The 23,037-nt window shown below is 38.1% G+C and overlaps 1 protein-coding gene across 1 annotated transcript; it reads right to left on the reverse strand.

Moving 5' to 3' along the window:
- Positions 1-8,439: 8,439 nt before the first annotated feature.
- On the reverse strand, positions 8,440-12,487 carry LOC110879955 (ubiquitin-conjugating enzyme E2 27). The gene is made up of 5 exons (XM_022128505.2): positions 12,099-12,487; positions 11,886-11,934; positions 9,706-9,865; positions 9,430-9,519; positions 8,440-8,648 (listed from the first exon to the last, which is right to left on the reverse strand). Exons 1-5 carry the CDS (start codon positions 12,274-12,276, stop codon positions 8,541-8,543), a joined length of 585 nt encoding a protein of 194 aa, XP_021984197.1. The 5' UTR covers positions 12,277-12,487; the 3' UTR covers positions 8,440-8,540.
- Positions 12,488-23,037: the final 10,550 nt, after the last annotated feature.

Below are 23,037 nucleotides of genomic sequence, written 5' to 3' on the forward strand. Positions count from 1 at the left end.
ACTAACTAAGAAACAAATTAGTAAACCAAATAAAAGTAAACTTTTCTTTTGAGTACGATGGCTGTTTGAACAATTCAATGGTTTTATTTTGATAGGAAACGTCAAGTTAATCTAATGTCCATCATTGACCAGACTTGTAAACAGAAACAGAAACATGAATATAAATATTGTTTTAAGGAATAAAAGCTTGAGATAGTCATCTTTGACCGTTGTACGTTCACTCTATGTATCTAATTAGCTATACATGTTTATGTCAATGATGTACATACTCGTCGAAAATGCGTTTTAAATGATTAAATCGTCAAATTTGATCTAAGAAAAAAGAAAGCAAACATCATAATCAAGTAAAATAGATTACATGACTTGCACACGTATCGTCAAATTTGATATAAAAGAAAGCAAACATCATAATCAATGACTTGCATACCAATCTCAGGGGTATTTGACCCGTTTTAGGATTTACAAGTTTTGGTCTAACCATTAATTATGTTGCATTTAGAAAACATTTTAGCACTACAAGTGATAATACATAATAATAATAATTTTTAATTATTATAATTATTGAACTTATAATTTAGGTTTTAGTTAGAGCAACCACACCCGGGATTGCTACAAACTTCCACTTCATCATGCCACATCATTTTCCCAACCCTTCACAAACATCCACCTCACAATTAGGGGTGTGTCAACCCGACCCGAAACCGAAGTCATCTGAACCAGAACTAGAGGAAACCCGAACAACCCATAACCGAATAACCTTATACCCGAATCCGAATTTAAATTGATTGGTTTTCGGGTTGGAATTGTTTATTTTGGTAACTTGAATAACCCAAAAACTTATTAATGGTCTCCACGAGGCACACTAGCAGCGATGATTACAACTCCACAGGTTCAATTCGTTTAATCTTTTATTCCAAATCCAATCGACTTTTATAATCAGATTAGTATTGACTTTTATACGTTGGGTCCGCTCATTATACCATGCCACAACTCACGTCTCCACGAAGCACACTATTAGCGATGATTACAACTCCACGAGTTCAATTCGTTTAATTTGTTCTTCCAATTCCAATTGACTTTTATAATCAGAATAGTATTGTGAATGGTTAGTTAAACAAACTAAACAAATTGAATGAATGAAATGAATAATCTGATACAACAAACTAAAACTTTTCTAATAAAGAATATGTGTTGCTATGGCAAAGGAGAAAACTGTGAATAGACTAAGGGGGGAGTTTGGTTCACATGAATTCAATGGAATTTAGGGGAATTGGAATCTGAATTCCATCTCCTAAGGTAGCGTTCGTTTCATGGAATGGAATGGAATGGAATTAGGAAGTTTTTCTTTGTAAAATTGATCTTGGTTGGGGGAGAGAGGAATTTGAAATCCCATGAATTTCTTTAATCAATGAAATTTGTGACTATTTCAACATTCCTTAGAAATCCTTCACTCAAATGAAGGAATGGAATGGAATGTTGAAATAGTCACAAATTTCATTGATTAAAGAAATTCATGGGATTTCAAATTCATCCCTCCCCCAACCAAGATCAATTTTACAAAGAAAAACTTCCTAATTCCATTCCATTCCATTCCATGAAACGAACGCTACCTAAGATGCTTGGTTTACATAATTTATGGAATTGGAATCTCAATTCCAATCTTCATGTATTTGGTTGACAATGTAATTGGAATTGGAATTAGGCATGAATTCCTTCAAATTCCTTTAACTAAAGGAATTCAAAATCCTTCCTACATGTGAAGGAATTAAAGTAAATTCATTGGAATCTTTGACCGTTTCGACCTATACTGGTTTCGATCCGAACAGTTTCGACCCGTACCATTTCGACGCGAACCGTTTAGACCCATACCGTTTCGACGCGAACGGTTTTGACCCGTAACGTTTCGACGTGAACCGTTTCGACTTGAGATTCCGATTCCAACAATTTCCAATTCCAATTGGAATGTTTAAATTCCAAATCCAATTCCTTTAAATTCTAATTCCTATACAAATTCCAATTCCAATTCCAAAACATTCCACGAACCAAACGCCCCCTAAGCTTTTTTAATGCAACATCAGCCTATACATGTTCTCATAATTAGAACAGACTATGGCAATGAAGGTTTGTATATCATACAACAGACTAAGTTTGAGCTATAGCAACGAAGGTTGGATAATATGACAAATTAAGTTTGACTTCAAAATTCAAACAAGAGAAACCTCCATTGTTCTCTTATACATCCTCATAATTACGGGTTCAATTAGATTGTGCTTAAATTCAAATTTTACTAATAGTTGCTATGGTAATGGAGAAATTGAACACTTAAGCCCAACCCGATAACCGATTAAAGCCGACCCGATTAACCTAAACCCAATTAAGTCAAAATCGATTAACCCAAGCTTTGTTTAGATCGGGTTTCGGATAAATACTTCCCGTCCAAAGACCCAAAAAACCTGACCCAATAAACCCGCGACCCAAAAAATAACCCAAAGAACACCCCCTACTCACAACCCACTTTTTATATAAACAATATACAATTAATATTGTCTCTGTGTGGAGCCCACCCATGAAGTTCGCAGGGGCTTGAAGTTTCAGGCGTTCCATCGGACTATAGGGATCGGACAAGGGCCACATCGCTTGAACTTGGGTTGAGGCCCGGTCCTTAAATTCAAACGCTTCCACGCGGGAAGTGTTGGCGAATGCTCTTAGGGTCGAGGTAAATACCCAGAACTGATCATTTATTGGGTTTCATGCGAAACATATCAGAATCACTAATCAAGTGGCCCATTTTTATTATATGATCGAGTTTAGGCCCGTATTTACGTATTACACTTGTAATCTGTTACGAGCCCAAGTCCACATTGAAGCCCAACTGACAGGCTGCAGAATGATGGAAGGCCCATGCACGTGGGTTTATTTTGATTGTTTACTGAGTCTTGTTTTGTTATTATGTTTAGTATTTCAATTCCAAGTGGGTGAGAGAATAAGGGAAATCGTGGTCCATGACTGGGTTTCCATGTGCATGCTTTTCCAGTTTATTAGGAGTAGTAGGAAAGTGTTTTGAGTCCACTCTACCCTTTATAAGAGAGTTCTTTGTTTTTTATGAAAATCATCCAGAAAATTGTCCCAGTTACTCCCTCTTATTTTCTTCTCGATTCCCTCTTTTTTCTTGAACTGAAGGTACCACAATAGTGGTATCAGAGCAGTGGTGATCTCCATGGACACTCGGAAGAAAACTACCGAGCAATTCCAGCAAGAAACTCAAGAAACCCTCGCTAAATTCAATGCTATGTTCGAAAAACTCATGGGGTGATATCCAAACCCTTCAAGCAACGGTCGACACCAAGCAAGATAAGGCCGCCCCTGGTCCGTCCGGTTTTGGTGGTGGTGTCGTTGTGCATTCGGGTGCCGAAAACAAACCGTACCTCAAACTTCACTTTCCCCGTTTCAGTGGCGATGACCCGACAGCTTGGCTCTATCAAGCCGAGCAGTATTTTGATTTTCAGAAAGTTCCGGAAGCCGATCAAGCCCACCTCGCAGCGCTCCATCTTGACGGCATCGCTCTCCAATGGCACAAGTGGTATACGAAGCCTCGCGGACCACTTACTTGGGCTGAATTTACTACGGCCCTCCTTCACCGTTTTAGCCCTACTAATTTTGAAGATCCGTCTGAAGCACTTTCTCGTCTTAAACAGACGACCACCGTCGCCGCTTATCAAGAGGCCTTCGAGAGGATCTCACACCGGGTAGATGGGTTGCCTGATGTGTTTCTTCTGGGCAGTTTTATCGGAGGTTTAAAAGATGATGTTCGGTTGGAGGTGAAGATCAAAAAGCCTCGCAACTTATCGGAAGCCATTAGTATTGCTCGTCTAGTTGAAGATAAAATAGCCTTGCAACGTAAGCCTTTTCCATACCCAAAAACCCTAGCGCCTACCCCTTCCGCTAAACCTTCTTCCTCTGCTGGGCTTTTGGGCCCCGGACCCACCACAAAATTATCCTTTCCAGCCCCCACCCCTATTCGTAGAATCTCTAATAACGAGGCCCGTGAACGTCGAGAAAAAGGGCTTTGCTACTACTGTGATGAGAAATATTCACCCGGGCATAAGTGTAGCAAACCTCAGTTTTTTATGATTGAAGATGTCACTGATGTAGAGGAGGAGCATTCCGAAATACCGACAAAAGATTCTCCTGCAGAAATCTCTTTCCATGCAATCACTGGTGCCCTCACTCCACAAACGTTGCGCCTGCCAGGTCAGATTCAAAACAAAAGTGTGGTTGTGTTAGTCGACGGGGGAAGTACCCATAACTTTATCGATCAGGCTTTGGTGGATCGTTTCGGTCTCCTGGTGGAACAGGATACACCCTTCAAAGTTGTCGTGGCAAATCGCGAGCATGTATCGTGTGCGGGTCGTGTACGAGGCTTATCTATCAACGTACAAGGGTATATTATATTTACCGATTTTTTTGTCTTACCAGTGGCGGCATGTCCAGTGGTTCTAGGGGTTCAATGGCTTAAAACCTTAGGGCCGGTAGAGATTGATTATGACAAGCTCACTATTGGGTTCCATCTAGCGGGTTCAACACACAAGTTACAGGGGCTTAAGGGCTCCGAATTGGCTGCTTTAAAATCTCATGAAGCAATGGGTATTCTTGGTCCAGCAGTCCTCCTTCAAATCAGCCTGCTAACGGCTGAATCCAAGCCTACTTCGTACCCTTGCTCAGCGATTCAGCAGGTTATGAACCGTTTTTGCAGGGTGTTTCATGAGCCAACCTCGTTACCTCCAAGACGTTTCCAGGATCATAGCATTCCACTCATACCGGGTGCTCGACCCGTTATTGCCCGTCCTTACCAACAACCGTATTTACAAAAGACAGAGATTGAGCGACAAGTCCGTGAGCTGCTGCAACAAGGGTTGATTCGACCTAGTCACAGCCCCTTTTCATCGCCGGTATTACTTGTTAAAAAATCTGATGGCTCGTGGCGTTTCTGCATTGATTATCGGTCCCTTAATGACATTACCGTCAAAGATAAGTATCCTATTCCAATGATCGATGAACTGTTGGACGAGTTACATGCTTCACGGATTTATTCGAAGCTCGATTTACGTTCCGGGTACCACCAGATTCGTGTCCGGGATGAAGATATTCACAAGACAGCTTTTCGCACTCATGAGGGCCACTACGAGTTCGTTGTCATGCCGTTTGGGCTTACCAACGCCCCGGCTACCTTCCAATGTTTAATGAACGATTTATTCCGGCCATTTTTACGTAAGTTTATCTTGGTTTTCTTTGATGATATACTAGTATACTCTAAAAACCTCGATGAGCATTTGGAACATTTAACTATTGTGCTGGGAATTTTAGAAACCAATCATCTTTATGCAAAGCGGTCGAAGTGTTGTTTTGGGGTGTCACAAGTTCATTATTTGGGTCACCTTATTTCCGCTGATGGTGTCGAGGTCGAACCGGACAAGGTTCAATCTGTTTTAGCGTGGCCCACTCCTACGAATGCTAAAGGTGTTCGGGGATTCTTAGGGTTGGCCGGCTATTACCGCAAGTTCATACAGGGGTTTGGAAGTATCGTGGCTCCTTTACACAAGCTGGTGGGTAAAGGGCCTTTTGTTTGGGATGAAGTCGCTAATAAAGCATTCAAAGCCTTAAAGAAGGCATTAACCACTACTCCTACTTTAGGTCTTCCGGATTGGTCGAAACCTTTTACCGTCGAGTGTGACGCAAGCGGGGTGGGTATTGGGGCCGTTCTTACACAACATGGCAGGCCTCTTACATTTTTTAGTGCCCCGTTGAAGGGATCGATGCTTGCGTGGTCCACTTATGAAAAAGAAATGCTGGCAGTAGTTAAGGCGGTCCGGAAGTGGCGACATTACTTACTTGGGCGACCCTTTGTGGTTAAGACCGATCACATGAGCCTTAAATATTTACTAGAGCAACGCCTCACGACACCGGCACAAGCTCGTTGGTTACCTAAGTTGTTGGGCTTTGACTATACAATTGAATATAAAAAAAGGCATTTGCAACAAAGGGGCGGATGCACTCTCACGTCTCCCAGAATATATGGCTATTTCACATCCGTGCTCCACTATTTGGCACGACATTCAACGTGAGGTACAACTTGATCCTTATTATTTTGAATTTCCCTCTAACTTAAACCCAAGGTTTCAACATAAAGTGGTATTTCGTGATGGTATTTGGTTCCGTGATGGGGCTGTCCTTTTAAGCCCAACTTCTCCTTTATTGGGTACTGTATTGCATCTTTGCCATGCATCCCCTGAGGGTGGGCACTTTGGATATCATAAAACACTAAGTAAAGTCAAGCAAACTTTTTGGTGGGCCGGGCTAAAGGAACGAGTCAAGCGTTTTATTCGGGAATGTCAAGTGTGTCAACGGTTTAAAACCGACAGTATGCTACCAGGTGGGTTATTGCAGCCTTTGCCGATTCCAGAAAAAATCTGGGAAGATATAAGTATGGATTTTGTGGAAGGTTTACCAAACTCAAAAGGGTTCTCGGTTATTATGGTGGTGGTCGACAGGCTTTCTAAATACGCCCATTTTGTTCCATTAAAGCACCCGTTCACCGCCGTTACGGTGGCGCGTGAGTTTGTTAATCATATCGTTAAGCTTCATGGGGTTCCTAATACAGTGGTGAGTGACCGAGATAAAGTTTTCATCAGCTCGTTTTGGCAGGCTCTTTTCAAGTTGCAAGGTACCACTTTGTGTATGAGCTCTAGCTACCATCCGCAAACGGATGGTCAAACAGAGGTTGTCAATCGTACAATGGAGCAATATTTACGATGTTTTGCGGGGGATCAACCGAAAGGGTGGATTGAGTGGCTTCCGTGGGCCGAGTACAATTATAATACTTCCATTCATGCCTCCACAAAGATGATTCCCTTCCAGGTAGTGTATGGTCGTCCGCCTCCGAAGCTCATCCCCTATGTTCCGGGTACCACAAATGTTCAGGCGGTCGATGACTATCTTCGTGATCGGGACGGACTCCTCCGTCAGCTCCGTGCTAACTTAGTTATGACTCAGAACCGCATGAAGATCCAGGCTGATCAGAAACGCAGGGAGGTCGAATTTAAGGAAGGTGATTTTGTCTATGTTAAACTGCAACCGTATCGGCAAACTAGTGTTGCAACCCGGATGTCTCACAAGCTCAGCCCTCGGTTTTTTGGGTCGTATAAAATTCTTAAACGGGTCGGACAAGTGGCGTATCAAGTTCAGTTACCTTCGAGCTCCTTAATACATGATGTGTTCCATGTTAGCTTGTTACGTAAGTGTGTCGGGGAAGTACAAAACTCAACTCCAGCAGCCGTAGAAGATACTAGTCTCTCTTCTGTTTTACCACAACCAGAGAGCATTCTAGATGAACGGGTAATTAAAAAGGGAAAGTATCGGCCACGTACCGAGATACTCGTCAAATGGGTGGGTCGAGCTCGAGAAGACGCGACGTGGGAGACCAAGTGGAGATTTGCAAAGGCATATCCGGATTTTCACCTTGAGGACAAGGTGAGTTCAAGCGGGGTGGATTGTTACGAGCCCAAGTCCACATTGAAGCCCAACTGACAGGCTGCAGAATGATGGAAGGCCCATGCACGTGGGTTTATTTTGATTGTTTACTGAGTCTTGTTTTGTTATTATGTTTAGTATTTCAATTCCAAGTGGGTGAGAGAATAAGGGAAATCGTGGTCCATGACTGGGTTTCCATGTGCATGCTTTTCCAGTTTATTAGGAGTAGTAGGAAAGTGTTTTGAGTCCACTCTACCCTTTATAAGGGAGTTCTTTGTTTTTTATGAAAATCATCCAGAAAATTGTCCTAGTTACTCCCTCTTATTTTCTTCTCGATTCCCTCTTTTTTCTTTAACTGAAGGTACCACAATATAATCTTAAATAAACATGACAGAAAGATGCAAGCCCAATCAACCCCAATACAAAACAAGAATTTCATCATGACAAAACTTGTTGATCATCCTCAAAATTCAGTTTTGATACAATAAATGATTCTTGTTTTTAACATGATGTGTGTTGGTATTATCTAGGGGCGGATCCAGCCCATATTTGTGGGTTCCCAGGAACCCAGCGTGTTTGGAAAAAATGAAAAAAAAAATAGTCAAAACCTATAGAATTTAGAAAAAAATAGTGAGAATTAAAAAGAATTTATCAAAAGGAACCCATTGGAATAAAATCTTGAATCCGCTACTAGTATTATTTGAAATGGTTAGTAAATTAGATAGCTCAAATGTGCAAGTGAACCATATGAATAGTCAAGTAATGTGGTGATACCAACATACTCGACTATCATGTATGTTGGTATCAACCATTTGTACTACTCGACTACATTGATCACGTCTCCACTTGACGTTAGCCGACTCAACTAATACCGACTAACACTAGTAATGCGCACACACATGGTAACAATCATGGTAAACAAATTCACAAACACACAATTCCATTTCATATTTATCATTTGATTTCAAGGTTCTCCTTCCTTTGTTGATTAAAAAAAACATAAACAATTATAATTAGCCGGAACAAAGCTTCTCCAACGCCAAATTTTCGTCGCCACCAACCACTTCCAAGGTACTCCTAACCATGCCTTCAGGAAATCCCATCTCAACGAGCTTTTGCACCTATTTCACCATCAAAACACTTTCACACTATAACTAACGGCGATTTAATTATACAAATATAAAACAAGCCCATAGTTTTCACTAGCGTATAGCGGTAAATAGCGACAGGCTACCTATATGCTACGTATCGATAGCGACGAAATAGCCCCCACTATTTCATGTTTAGCGATAAAGTAGTAGAAAATTTAAGAAATATTTTACATGTACGTTTTATCAAAAATAGCTAAAATACGCTATTACTATTCATCTAAGTATGCTTCTTTTTTCAATCGTGAAACAAAAAAAACCTAATGGGCATATTGCTATTTATATATTTATCAAAATGAACAAAAAGAAAAAAAATTTACAAAAACATCGGTATTAGTCGCTAAACACCCTGTGGCGCCATATGGGCGCATAGCTAAGTAGCGTGCTATAGCGAGCGACGAGCGCTATAGCCGCTATTGACAACTATGAACAAGCTCATTATTGTTTATGTTTCTATATCCAACGGGTCAAATGGGTGAATAAAGTTTATAGATAAATTGGAAACTAATTGGTCGAACACGTTAGTGACGCCATATGACTATTGATGCATTAAGTGTTTATAAACAAGTTCTAAATTTTTGGGAAAAAAGGGTGTTTTCGGTGAACCCGATCCAAACTGTTACGACATGTACTAAAAACATTACCCGTTTTGACATGCTACTCAAACCGACCAATATGACACTTCCTATCTAATTACGGAAAGTCTTAAAAAAGTTCCATGCTCGGTCATAAGACAAATGTTATTTATACTGACCTTATCTTCAACCCCTAGAGATGATGTCTTTGCAAACGATTCTGTCCAGTAACGAGCAGTGCTTGCAAAAGTTTGATAATCTTTAAGATACTGAAATAACAGAAGGTGAAAACACAACAAATTGAGTCATTTTACATTTTTATATCAAAGGTGAAAACACGAGTACTCGGTTACAGTATTATACAGAAAATGCTACACGGAAGACGCTTTTATCTACAGATATAACATATATAAACTTTGGATTTAAAATAAACAGATGATCATCTAATATTATACCTGCTGTGCCACAACCGCATCTTGTGGGTCATCAGGTTCAGGGGCGGAGAGTAAAGCCTGTATGGAAAGAAGTGCCGTTTTCAGAGTAAGGGCTGGGCTCCACTGGTCCTTCAAAATGTCTAAGCAAATGGCCCCGCTTTGGCTGCTAATATTCGGGTGCCTTCAACAAAAAATGAACATTCATAAGGAATACATATCATACGACTGGCAACATAAACCTAAAAGTATCATATCGCGGGACAAAATCCGCAAAACGGGTAAGCTACCATTCATAGAAACGTCATATAATTTTTATAAACCAATCTCCCTGTACATCTATTAGGGTAATTACATTAATCCATTATTAGTATGCAACCGTGATATAGCCGTCACTTAAACAGATAAAAGGTTTTATATATCTTTTTCACACTTATAGTATCACGGTTGGAACTCGGAACCAACAAAGTAAATGATTGATCCATATATTGCTTAAAAGAAATTATAAGGGTGTCCGGTGTGGGTGCGGCAAAGGCGGTTGCCGCGCGGCAAACACCGCCGCCGACCCTTTGCCGATGCGGTTTGGTTGATCAGTCGGTGAGGGATTGCCGTGCGGTGAAGGGAGGGTATGAGAGAGAGAGGGTAGTGTGGGGTGGGTCCATTCCAATCTCAACCAATCACACCTTTTTCCTTTTTTTTTTAAAGTTTACCACTTCAACAAGTGTCTAAACCATTGCCAACACTTTTCAGCAAAGTTTAAACACTTTTCAGCAAAGTTTAAACACTTTTCACTAAATTATGTGGCGCACTCTGATTGGTTGATTTTTTAGTTTGCCACTCTCAAGTGTTTAACCACTCCTTACACCCTAACTAACAAAATTTGAACTTGTGACCATAATAATGATCCACTTAGTATTAACAACAACAACAACCATACCCAGTAAATCCCACAAATAGCAAAGCTACTTATAGGGTCTGGGGAGGGTGGGATGTAGACAGACCTTGCCTCTATCCCTAGGGATAGAGAGGCTGCTTCCAGAGAGACACTCGGCTCCAAAACGAACATCATACAAACACACCAAGTCAAAGAATATAGAAATAAGAAGTCAGCAATACCAAGAAAGTTATCAGAGTGACACAATATAATGTAAATCATGTGTAATATCATACAACATTTGGGCATGAACACAGGGATGCAATCACCACTTAGTATTAAATATAGTAAATATTAATAAGGTTCCACGTGAAATAGAGATGATCATAAAAATTGTGAAACATAAGTATCAGAATATAAGAAAATCTCAATGAATCCCGTCAAAAAACAGCAAAAGAGGATGCAAATACATTAAACAAAAAACACAAACTCAATGTGTCAAGATTTTAACATTTTATAGAACAAGCATCGACATTCTAAATGACTACACAACTACAAGTTAGACGTAAAAAAGGTCATCAATTCATCATTATTCAATCCCGGACACTAAATAATGAACAAAGTGAGCTGAAGTCAAGAAATACTCACTCATACATGCTAGTTAAAACCATACCTTATTTACACAAATCAAACCGCGTATACAACCATTAATGATATTCAATTAATCGCAATTTCTTGCCATGTGTGGAAACCGAAAAAAATAACGTATTGGTTGTAAAACAAGGTTTCCTAGGCCGAGTACTCCCTGAGTAGTCGCTACAAGGTAGGCTGCCGAGGCGACTTTCTCTAACTCCGCCTAATTACTCGGAATCGATCAAATGCGATCAAACTCGGCCAAAATCGGATCTAGTAGGTCAATTCGGGCAGAGTTTGACTTAAAAAATAATAAAATATAATTTATATGACTATCATATTAAATAATGAATATCATTTTCACGTATTTTGTTATAAATATTAGTAAATTTATGTTATTAGACATATATTTAATTTCCGAAAACTAATTTCTTTATAATTTAACATGTCCGAGTACTCCCTGAGTACTCCCCGAGTACTCTCCGCCTATGCCGAGTACTCTCAACTCCCCAGTTGACCGACTAGGGAGCGCCTAGCGACTTTTGCAACCATGACGTAACACGATCAGTTATAACTTATAACAACAACTATGTCAATCAAAGTACAAGCCTTTAGTTGCAAACATCTTTCTACACCATTCAAATAGCAATTACAGTACCTAAAGTGACAAATTTAAACATAAAATTAACATCCATACCAGACTTTAGTAGCAAATTTCATCCTTGGTGGCTCAAAAGGGTATGCATCTGCAATTCACAAACAAACCACACAACATTCATCAAATTCATTCACCTTAATTTCACCAACCCTAACTCAATTACCCTACAATCATCCACTAAACACAACAAAACTTTCAGAATAAACAACACAACTGATCATACATTGCATATATTATATATATAACTAATACCGGGCAAATCGATATCGATTTTGAAGGTTCCGCCTTCGTAAGGAGTGCCAACAGGGCCGGGAATGGTGCCGATCAAATTGATGAGATTGTCGAGCTTAGGGTTAACGCGGATACCAGAGACATTGATGTCTTTGTTGCAGTCTTGAAGCTCCTTTTGCACTCTACCGAAATCCACCATGTTTTGTTTGAGCAACTGGAATTGAAGTGAGGGAATGTTTTGTTTGGGGGATAAAATCACAATCACCTGAGGATTGTTTGTTTCTGTGTTTAGGGTTTAGGAATATGAATTGATTTGGTGATGGGGAAAGAATGTTAAAACTTGTTTGAAGGAAGTTCACCACACAAAGCAAGAAAAGTGGGTCCTTCTTTTTGGGTATCCGGATCTTCCGGGATTTTCACAACTTATTTGTTTTTTTATTGGGGAGTGCGGGTGGTTACCGCTCATCGTACGGTAACACCGCCGCAAACCCCTTAATCTATGCGGTAAACGAAGAAGCACGAGATGATTCGCCATTTGTGCCTTGTTCAATTTTTTCGACCGTTATGATATTTAACGGTTATAATATCGATGTTGTTTAAAAAAAGAGTAATCGGATTTGAGTAACTATCACACGGGTACACCTGAAATTGAATTCAATAGTTCTATGCAAGACATAAACGAAGACCCCTCACCAGAAAGACCACAAAGGAAATATAAGAGAGCAGCCACAACGTCTGAAAATTCAATTGAGTTGGCCGAGCGCACAATTATAAAAGAAACAAAATAAGCAAAAGTGTTGGAGTTAGTAGACAAAAGAAAGAAACGAGGAGGAAGACACTATAGCGTTAGTTACGGAACAACGCAAGGCGGTGAAACAACTTATGTATGATTGGGATATTAAGACGTATACTAATCCACATGATAATGTTCCACCATAGATGTTGCCCTTCACTTTTGCCCGAAAGCGAGATCATAAAGAAACTAGTGATTGTATGGAAACATTAAAATAAAGTAACTAGTGATTATTATAAATATAACTTGTATCTAGCTCAATAAACAATCATCGATCCTGTTCGTAAATTTTAAACTATCTTAATACAACTAAATAATAAAATCCAATTGTAACTTCTTTTTTTATGTGGAAGACAAACAATTGATTGTATTCTCCTTCGTTCATTATAATCAATTCAGATGGTCGTACTAGCATTCTTTAAGTTTTACCAAACATAAATGTTACATTTAGTTATTTTATTATAATTTTACAAAGCATAAATGTTATATTTAGTTATTTTTTTATAGCTTTTTTATTTTATTTTTCAAACCAAATAAATTTGGGGCCTTATAAGTGGAAACAAAGTGGGCCTTGATGACCTTTGAGCCCAACTTTATAATCCATGACCTTTGAGCCCAACTTTATAATACTGCATTTACAAGAACAAATCAAAACTTGTACTAACATATAACAATATAACATAAAGCATAAAATTACACTGTTTTAGGTTTACCAGAGTTACATGTCTAGATGTCTCTGAAGGCAATTTGTTTGATAATTAACATCCAAGTGGGATATTATTTAAGCGACCAATCGAGTGATCGACCATATATCAATCTGTTTGTTATATTTAAATGTTAGGTTTTCTGATAATTCTTATCAAGTATTAAAATGTTATGTTTTTTTATCAACCATCAGATAGAAGATTGTTTGAGCGACCACATATCAGCATACATGTTAGAATTAAACGCCATGTTTTCAAACAAGTTTTATAAAGTACTAAATGTAAGATTAAATATATTTATTTGATATTTAATCTATAGCCATCATAATCATTTACATTATAGAGATCAAAATATATAATAACCTATTAAATAATTAGTTGGTAATTGTTGATGGACCATATTACCCTTATTAACTAATTAGGGTTTCCTCCTGGGTGCTTATATAAGGAGACTTATGTGGAGGTTAAGGGGTTACTCAGTTATACAATCAGACACCCTATTAGCCTTAACATCATAATGTTCGACCTCCCTCTCTTACAGCCGATACCCTTTTCGGTTTTCTTAGCCACCATCATTAGATTGCACCCTAAGGAGGAACCAGACCAAACTGACAACTATGTCAAACACTATTGCTGCATCTACATCTGGATTCTCTGCTGGCCTGTGCTGATGCAATCAAAGGTATGTTTTCATGTTTTCCATTATGCCTAAAACAGAACTGACCAGCATGTGGTATCAGAGCATATGTTGATTAGTCAGTTCTGTTTTTCGTATCCATTAATTCTGGGATTGAAATCTGGAAAACAGAAATTTTAAAAGCCTAATATAATCAATCAGCATGGTTTCGAGTCCCTCATGAAGTCATCGATATCACTGTTTCGGAAATTTAATTGGTTTATTACATTACTTGAGACCAATATGGTTAAAGTTCATGTCCGAAATCTGTTTAGAAGCCTTAATTTTCAGATTTCGGGTTCCAGAATTATTATTTTATTTTTTAGGGTCCATCATGTGTTCTTAGAAAATTCGAAAATTCCTTTATGTTTTGGAATGTTTTAGGATTAATGAGTGTTTTTTTCCATGTTTGATCCAATTTTATTTTTTAAGTTTATTCGAAAACTGTTATTAGATAAACAGTTATAATTTTCGAAATATGCTGATAAAATTAGATCATCTTAAAACAGGAAATAATATCTCATAATCCCTTAGAATTCGAATTTTCAGTTATGCTTTCACATTCACAGCTGTTAACAGGAAGCTTCGAGATCATCAGATTACGACTCGAGACCATCAGTCTCGACTCGAGACCATAAGGTCTCGACTCGAAATCATCAGGTCCTTAAACCTTCACAACTCGAGACCAACAGATCTCGACTCGTGACCATAAGGTCTCGACTCGAAATCATAAGGGCTCAAAGGTCTACAACTCGAGCTAAAGGTCTCGACTCGAGACCATAACGTCATAACTCGAGACCATAAGGTTGCGACTCGAGACCATAACGTCATAACTCGAGACCATAAGGTTGCGACTCGAGACCGTGGTTGCGACTCGAGACCTCATCATGACTCGAGATCTCATAAGATATAGTAGTCGAGACCATGGTTTCGACTCGAGACAACAAGGTTACAACTCGAGACCTCATAACTGACTCGAGATCTCATAACTCAGTCGAGACTTGACTCGAAACCTCATTATTTTAGGCTGTTTAATGTGAACTAAGATTTAGCTCGGGGCTCCGCCCCGAACCCCGTGCGGGGGCACGCTGTCCCCCTGCACCCCCCAGGGGTTTGCTATTAAATGATTGGTTTTTGTAATTAATTAGTTAATTAATGAGGATCAAATAATGTTTTACAAAACCAAAATGGCTTAACTTGAATGAGTTTTTGATATATCATTTCTGGCCAAAGCTGACTTGATACATCTACTTATCGTTCAAGTATTACGAAAGCTATGTTAAGTGTGCATCATAAGCATGAATGTTTTAATATCTGGCCAAAGCTGATTTAATTCCTTCATAGATGGCATACTTAACAAGTGCATAACTAAAGTGATTGTCTCAATTTCTGGCCAAAGCTGATTTGTTACAACCACTTTGCACATATGCTTAAATGATTACACTTCTGGCCAAAGCTGTTTTGTCTTCGTTTAAGTAGAACTTTAAGTAGTCTATTATTTTGATGTTAGTAATAGACATATCACAACCTCTTCACATAATGATCCTTATATTAATGATCCTCAATTAATTTTTTGTGATCATTTTGTCTGCCTTATTCTTAGTACCCATAATTTTACTCACTATAATTTTCTTCTATAAATCTATATCTCATCCACTCTAATTCCTAAGCCTAAAATGTTTTGCTTTATTTAAAGTTTTTATAAGAATTAGCTCTTAAATTAAATCCTTGATTATCTCTTAAGACACGATAACCTTATTGCTCTCTTCTGATAAGGCACTACAGAAGAAAAGTAGAGCATGATGATTAGGATAAATCGAACATGATGTGTCTTATGATAATCAAGAACTCTGTAACATAAGTGCTGTCACTAAAAGGTTATTCCAGATTAGGTCTTTCCTAAGACTAATCTATAATTGTGACATAATCACTAGAACTCCTAAGATGCATGCATTCATTTAAAATTATAAATTATAAGGTTAAGTGGTATATGTGAATATATTATAATGTACAATACCATGACCCATAAAGTTAAGGGTTTACGCATGGAAATAAGTACATTTTCCAGTACATTACATACTAAGTTTTCATTTGTACAATTTGATGCATTATAAATCAGCTATAACACTCAAAAGTACCAAAGTATAACGAGTGTGTTGATAAGCAACATATGTACATAGAAATAAATGTTTGAAACTGGAAAATAAGATGTTATTCACCTTACAATCACTAAAACTTTAAGAGAGGATTGTTCTAAGGTCCATAGACAAATTACAAGTGCTAATCCCAATGTTAAGGTTCTTCAAGGGAAAATCTCATTGCATAATTATGTCATTAGACTAGGCATAAGCAACGAGACTATCCATTATTCTAAAGAACAGTTGGGCAAATTAATTAGATAGTCACTTACTAATGATATTTAAGTCTGTTAATTTTAATATTCCAATTAACACATGATTAGTTGACTCTAGTTCCATACGTTTCCTTACCAGAATTCGACAAATAACTAACATGAGAGTTAGTGACAAAATTAATTGTTAAGGCTATAAGAACCATAATAAGCAGTCTTCTAACAACGCATTTCGATACATTATATATTCTGAAGATTAATCAGAATATAGTATCATAATTAAGCAATGTTATGAAGGTTGTGAGGTTTGCATAGTCAACATAAAGTCACACTTATCTTAAACTCTCCTCTTATTTGTTCTAAATATCTGGATAGAAACATTACTAAGATGAAACTAGATGATACCTTACTTTTCACAACTTTTGTCCTCATGCTAATGAGAATTTGACAAAAGGTAAATGAGACTTATAAATTTCATTCATTAGAACCAAAATTCATGAGAAATCATAACATGGTTAATGAGGATGATTTTTTCATCTAATCTCATTTTAAGTGATTTTAAATCATGACGTAAAGCCCTAAGACATGACTTGGCTTAAGGAATAAGCGTGGGTTTTACAAAACCATATATCAATCTGTTTGTTATATTTAAATGTTAGGTTTTCTGATAATTCTTATCAAGTATTAAAATGTTATGTTTTTTTATCAACCGTCAGATAGAAGATTGTTTGAGCGACCACATATCAGCATACATGTTAGAATTAAACGCCATGTTTTCAAACAAGTTTTATAAAGTACTAAATGTAAGATTAAATATATTTATTTGATATTTAATCTATAGCCATCATAATCATTTACATTATAGAGATCAAAATATATAATAACCTATTAAATAATTAGTTGGTAATTGTTGATGGACCATATTACCCTTATTAACTAATTAGGGTTTCCTCCTGGGTGCTTATATAAGGAGACTTATGTGGAGGTTAAGGGGTTACTCAGTTACACAATCAGACACCCTATTAGCCTTAACATCATAATGTTCGACCTCCCTCTCTTACAGCCGATACCCTTTTCGGTTTTCTTAGCCACCATCATTAGATTGCACCCTAAGGAGGAACCAGACCAAACTGACAACTATGTCAAACACTATTGCTGCATCTACATCTGGATTCTCTGCTGGCCTGTGCTGATGCAATCAAAGGTATGTTTTCATGTTTTCCATTATGCCTAAAACAGAACTGACCAGCACTAAAATGTCATGTTCTTTCCTAACCTAACACGAGAAATCGACTATTGAGAGATCGAGAATTTTAAGACAATACATTTTTTTAAAAATGTCATTTTTCGTAAACCTTACAATTTCACATCCTTTGATGGAGAATTATGCACTTATGCTTGGAAGTATCATGAAACAAGTTTCCAATTTCCAAATAAAGTTTTGAGTGAATTTCAAGTTTTGTCCTTTATCTTTAGGGCACTTTGCAAGTTTTGTCCTTTATGTTTAAATTTGACGAGTTTTGTCCTTTATGTTTAAAAATCAAGCACATTTTGTCCTTTATGCTTGATTTTTAAGGACAAAACGTGCTTGATTTTTTAAACATAAAGGACAAAACGTGTTTGATTTTTAAACATAAAGGGTAAAACGTGCTTGATTTTTAAACATATAGGACAAAACTCGTCAAATTTAAATATAAAGGACAAAACTTGAAAAGTGGCCTAAAGATAAAGGACAAAACTTGAAATTCACTCGGTGATTCTCTTATGCCTTCTATTTTCCATTTGTTATTTCACTTGCTAACAGATTAGTGGTATTGATGAATTAGATAGAATTTAGGGTACTAAAAAGTCAGAGGGTTCTATCCCTATAGTCTGCAAGTTTCGTCTTTAAAAAAAAAATATTTGTTTCCGTTTTTTAAGAATTTTTTAGTGGTACTTGAAACTTTACGTTTCTAGTAGTTATCATGCATGCATTAACCCATTTTAGGTAACCAATAAGCATCTGCCACATGAAATTATTCTTGTGACAAAAGAGACCACTCAGTACGGCTCGAGGGTGTTGTAGAGGCTTTATCACCATCATCTCATCGCCACCTCACACAAGGGTTTTAAAGCCACCTCCTTTAACTTGAAGGGTGTGGGATAAAGCCCCCTAATGCCTATAGCGCCCCTTACCTTGACCAATCCCTCCTTGTTCTTCGCCACAAAAGCTCGTTAACATGATGGAGCCCCCTCGTATGGCGCCCCCTCGTATGCTTGCTCGATATGGGTGTATAGCGCCTAGGGGCGCTATAGATGCTGATCTGGCCTGTGTGGTACCCCACACCCTCCGTCCTAATGATTTTGAACAATTCGTGGTTGTTTTTATTCTATGTCAAGCATATGCGACCTTAACCACTATGTATTATTTCCTAGCGAAGGACCCACCAATAAGTAGGTGATTAGATGGTTGTTGACACTTTTTGTTGATGAGGCGATGTGGCTTGTATATTTCAAAATATATTTACGGTACAAGTGTATTGTTAGGTAAATATCTAGAGCGGCATAAAACTTAGGGTGTAAGGAGTGGTTAAACACCTTAGAGTGGCAAACCAAAAAAACAACCAATCGAAACAGTGGCGGAACTAGTCCATTAATTTAGGGGTATCCCGTAAAAAAAATTACCGGGCAATTATAAAAAAACAATAATAAATAAAGTAAAACAAATAAATATCTAATAGATGTGTCATCTTTCTTTTTCATAGCTTGAAATTGTTCTATCACATCATCGTCTTTTACTTTATCAAAAGTTTATTTTCGACCGCAAAAACCAGAGCATTGTTCAAATATTTCAGGCACATTCGATTGCGTAAATCCGTCTTGACATGCTTCAATTTAGGAAAAAAATATATTTCAACGGTTGCGGTTGCGACCGGTAAAACCAAAGTTAGTTTCACTACCTGATAAACCAAAGGACATGAACTATGTGTTTCGGTGTCCACCACAAGACGAGCAAGATCACTTATTCAACTATAATATCGTTCTGCGTCTTGGGTTAACTTTATTAATTATATTTAGGGACTCCTTTCAATTTTATTATTGTTAATTTGGGCTTATTTTATCATTCGGGCATAATTATTCTACAAGATTTCGGGTTAAAAATGTTTGAGCTTATAAAAAAGGGATTTTAGTAATATCAAGTATCCTATTTTTTGGTTAGAGGTATCCCCGTATTTTTTTAAGGGTGTCCTTTATATAAAATCGGAAAATAAGCACTACGAATACGGGGTTGAGTCGTAGCCCGTGCTACGGCTCATTTCACTATGGTTCCGCCCTTGAATCGAAATACGTCATGTCAATCAGTCAAAAGTGTTTTAACTTTGCTGAAATGTGTTGGCAATGGTTTAAACACTTGCTGAAGTGACAAACTTTTTTTTTATTTTCTGTTTTTTTTTTAATTTAAGATAAAATGGAAAAAAATCAAACTTTTATAAATAAAAATAAAGCATTATATTTTAAATAAAATAAAATGGAGGTTGGGTTTGATTCGCAAACCCAAGTTGGGGATGAAACGGCATACTAGAACCACCCAAACTACCGCGTGAATCGTGAGCCCTCGCCTTCGATTTTTTCTTGCCTTCACCTTTGTTTGAGCCTTCCATTTTTTAAAAGTATTTGAAAGAATGATAGTGAAATGTAGTGAAAATGGATGGATTTTTTAGTTTGTTTGGTGAAAATGGATGGATGTTTGAGTTTATAAAAGGTAAAAAAGGAATTTTTTTTAATTAACTCCCAACGGCATTATAGCCGTTTGACACGTTTCCCCGAATCAGCATCTATACACCGCGTGACCAAAGAAACCGCTGTGGCAAAGGGTTGGCGGCGGTGTTTGCCGCGCGGCAATGCGGTTTGCCGCACCCTTTGCCGAGCCCACACCGTACACCCTTATTATAAAAGAAGCTTGTGGTGAAGAAGGTAGGAAGATAACTCCAGATGATGTTACATCTAAATCCCGATCAAACTATGTTGTCATGTTGAATTGCACGCGGCGTTAACGAGCTTATATCCGAGCTACAACTCATAAGAACTCATTAAAATGTGACTTAAGGCTATAGCCCTCCGAATATCCTCCAACACTCAAGTATATAAAATATCATGTATGGACATGAAGATAATTACAAGTGTGTTATGTGGGTAAGCTATGCCACAACCACATTTTTTCAAGCTCGAACAGGATACAGACCAGCCTTAAGAATTAGTGTACCTTATTCGAGCTTGAAAAAATGTGCCCTTATGCCTTAACGAAATTGGGTATCGTGCTCACTAAAGATCTAAATCTAATGCCAAAAGGGTTAATAACTAATCTAAACTATAAAAATAGTTTTGTAAGGGGGCCTATGTTGGTGTTTGAATGGATGTACCCTATTAAAAAATATTTTACATATACATATCGGGCCCTGGCCGGTGGTCCTCTCCGTCCACCCCCAAGGCCGGCCATGACAGAGTACATTAATTTTCAGAGACCTTTGATAACAAATATAATAATCCACAAATTTTTGGACGTGGCTACATACATCATTTAGAAGAACTGTTTTAAAAACCTGGTATGGAGTGGCGGAACTAGAAGAAAAATCTATGGGTATCCTAAATTTTCTTTTACCGTCCCTGAGAATTCGAGGGCCACTGGGGGCTCTGTGCGGCTAGTAAAAATAAGCCCTTAAAATACCAAACGTCGGAATACTATAAAAATGAATATTGTTACCGATTTTGTTCGGACGTTTGGTTCAACACGGTAAAGAAAAAAATCAATTATGTTTGACCCAATCGATTTTGAAGGATAATACAGACACCGATACTGGCATATCGGTCGTTATGGTATGGTAGCGCCACTTGATATAGTCTACGTTACTAAAAAGAATTACTCTATTTCGAACAAGTTTATAACAAAGTTTATACCGGATTATTAAAAAAAATAAACATAATGAATAAACACTGACCTAAACGGTAGTATCTGGCTAGGACTTCAATGATCAGTGACCCGAACGGTTGGCTGCAAAACAGAAACACCGTTAGGACTCGTTACAGGAATGGGGTTATTCCTGTAACCACCCTCCGGCGTGAGAATAAATCTTGGTTTGGGGGAGTAAAGGAAAGTATATACGTATAAAGAGTGAGAGGGTGAGAGATTAGATGATTCATACCTTAGGTGTTTACCTTTATTTATAGTTTCCTATTAGGGTTTCCCCTAACTTAGGATGGGCTCCGATAAGTTAGGGATTTGCATGATCTTCCCGAAAGGTTGGAGATTTAGTTGTGCCACCTTCCACGCAAAGGTGGAATATTCTAGAATAACCATTTATGATTATCCGTTTATAATAAAATAGTGGGTATTGACTGGGTCGGATTAACCGATTCGGGTCATACCTCGTCTGTCCCCCCAGTCCGAAGTTATGAAATGAAGTTCATGAGATCGGACTAAGAGAAAAGAAAAGAGAAAAGTTACAGGTGATGAGAAAGTAGCGACGATAAGACAGGAGGTGACAGCTGTGTATACCCTGCTCTAACACGTATACCCGTCCGTTCGTCTTTTTGAATTTTAAAAACTGCCTTTATAAATAGTGCCTCTAATTGTGAGATCCAAAGTTCATCTTCCTGTATCTTGATTTAGCACCTTCGTACTCCTTCGAAAATGTCCTCTAAAACCAGTGAACCTTCATCCTCCGTCCCTGCCAATACTGATGCCTTGTTCTATAAATGGGGCACCGTGTCCTATCACAATCTTGTGCAAGATTATGGCATAAGGGATGAGTGGAATCCCGTGTTACCGTCAAAAACGGATACCGCATTTCCACTGAAAGAGGGTAAAATCACATTGTTTAGTGATTTCTTCAGATTTTGCAACTTTCGACTACCTATTACCAAGTTTTTGAAAACGGTACTCGATTACTACCGTATTCACATTTCTCAATTACATCCACTAGGGTTAGTGAAACTTCGTCAGTTCGAGTTTGCTTGTGTAGCCCTAGGCCATATTCCGGAACTTGTTGTGTTTAGGGCTTTCTTTGTACTTGTGTGGAAGTCTCCTTTTTTCACCTTTGACCGGAGGGATACCGACGTCTCTTGTCTGAGGGATATTCCTACAAGTTCTAAAGACAAGGATTGGAAAAAGAAGTTTTTCTACATCGATGCCTCGGTGATTCCCGGTGAGATGTACTCGAGAGAAATGGGGCCAAAAGACAAAGTGAAAGACGATGGTCCCTCTGAGGATGCATATATTTCGAACGCTCTATATACCAAATTGTGCGGCCGCCCTTTCGAGTGTATGGTAATCCCAGAAGGGGCCTTGGTGATGGCAGGTATGAGTTTGTTGTGGCGTGACATTAGGCAGTATCCTTCTTTTCAGAGGGATGATGCAGGTATGTTTATTTATCTTCGGTCATATATGTCGCGGATTTAGA

This window comes from Helianthus annuus, chromosome 9 (genome assembly GCF_002127325.2).
Source record: "Helianthus annuus cultivar XRQ/B chromosome 9, HanXRQr2.0-SUNRISE, whole genome shotgun sequence".
Classification (NCBI taxonomy): domain Eukaryota; kingdom Viridiplantae; phylum Streptophyta; class Magnoliopsida; order Asterales; family Asteraceae; genus Helianthus; species Helianthus annuus.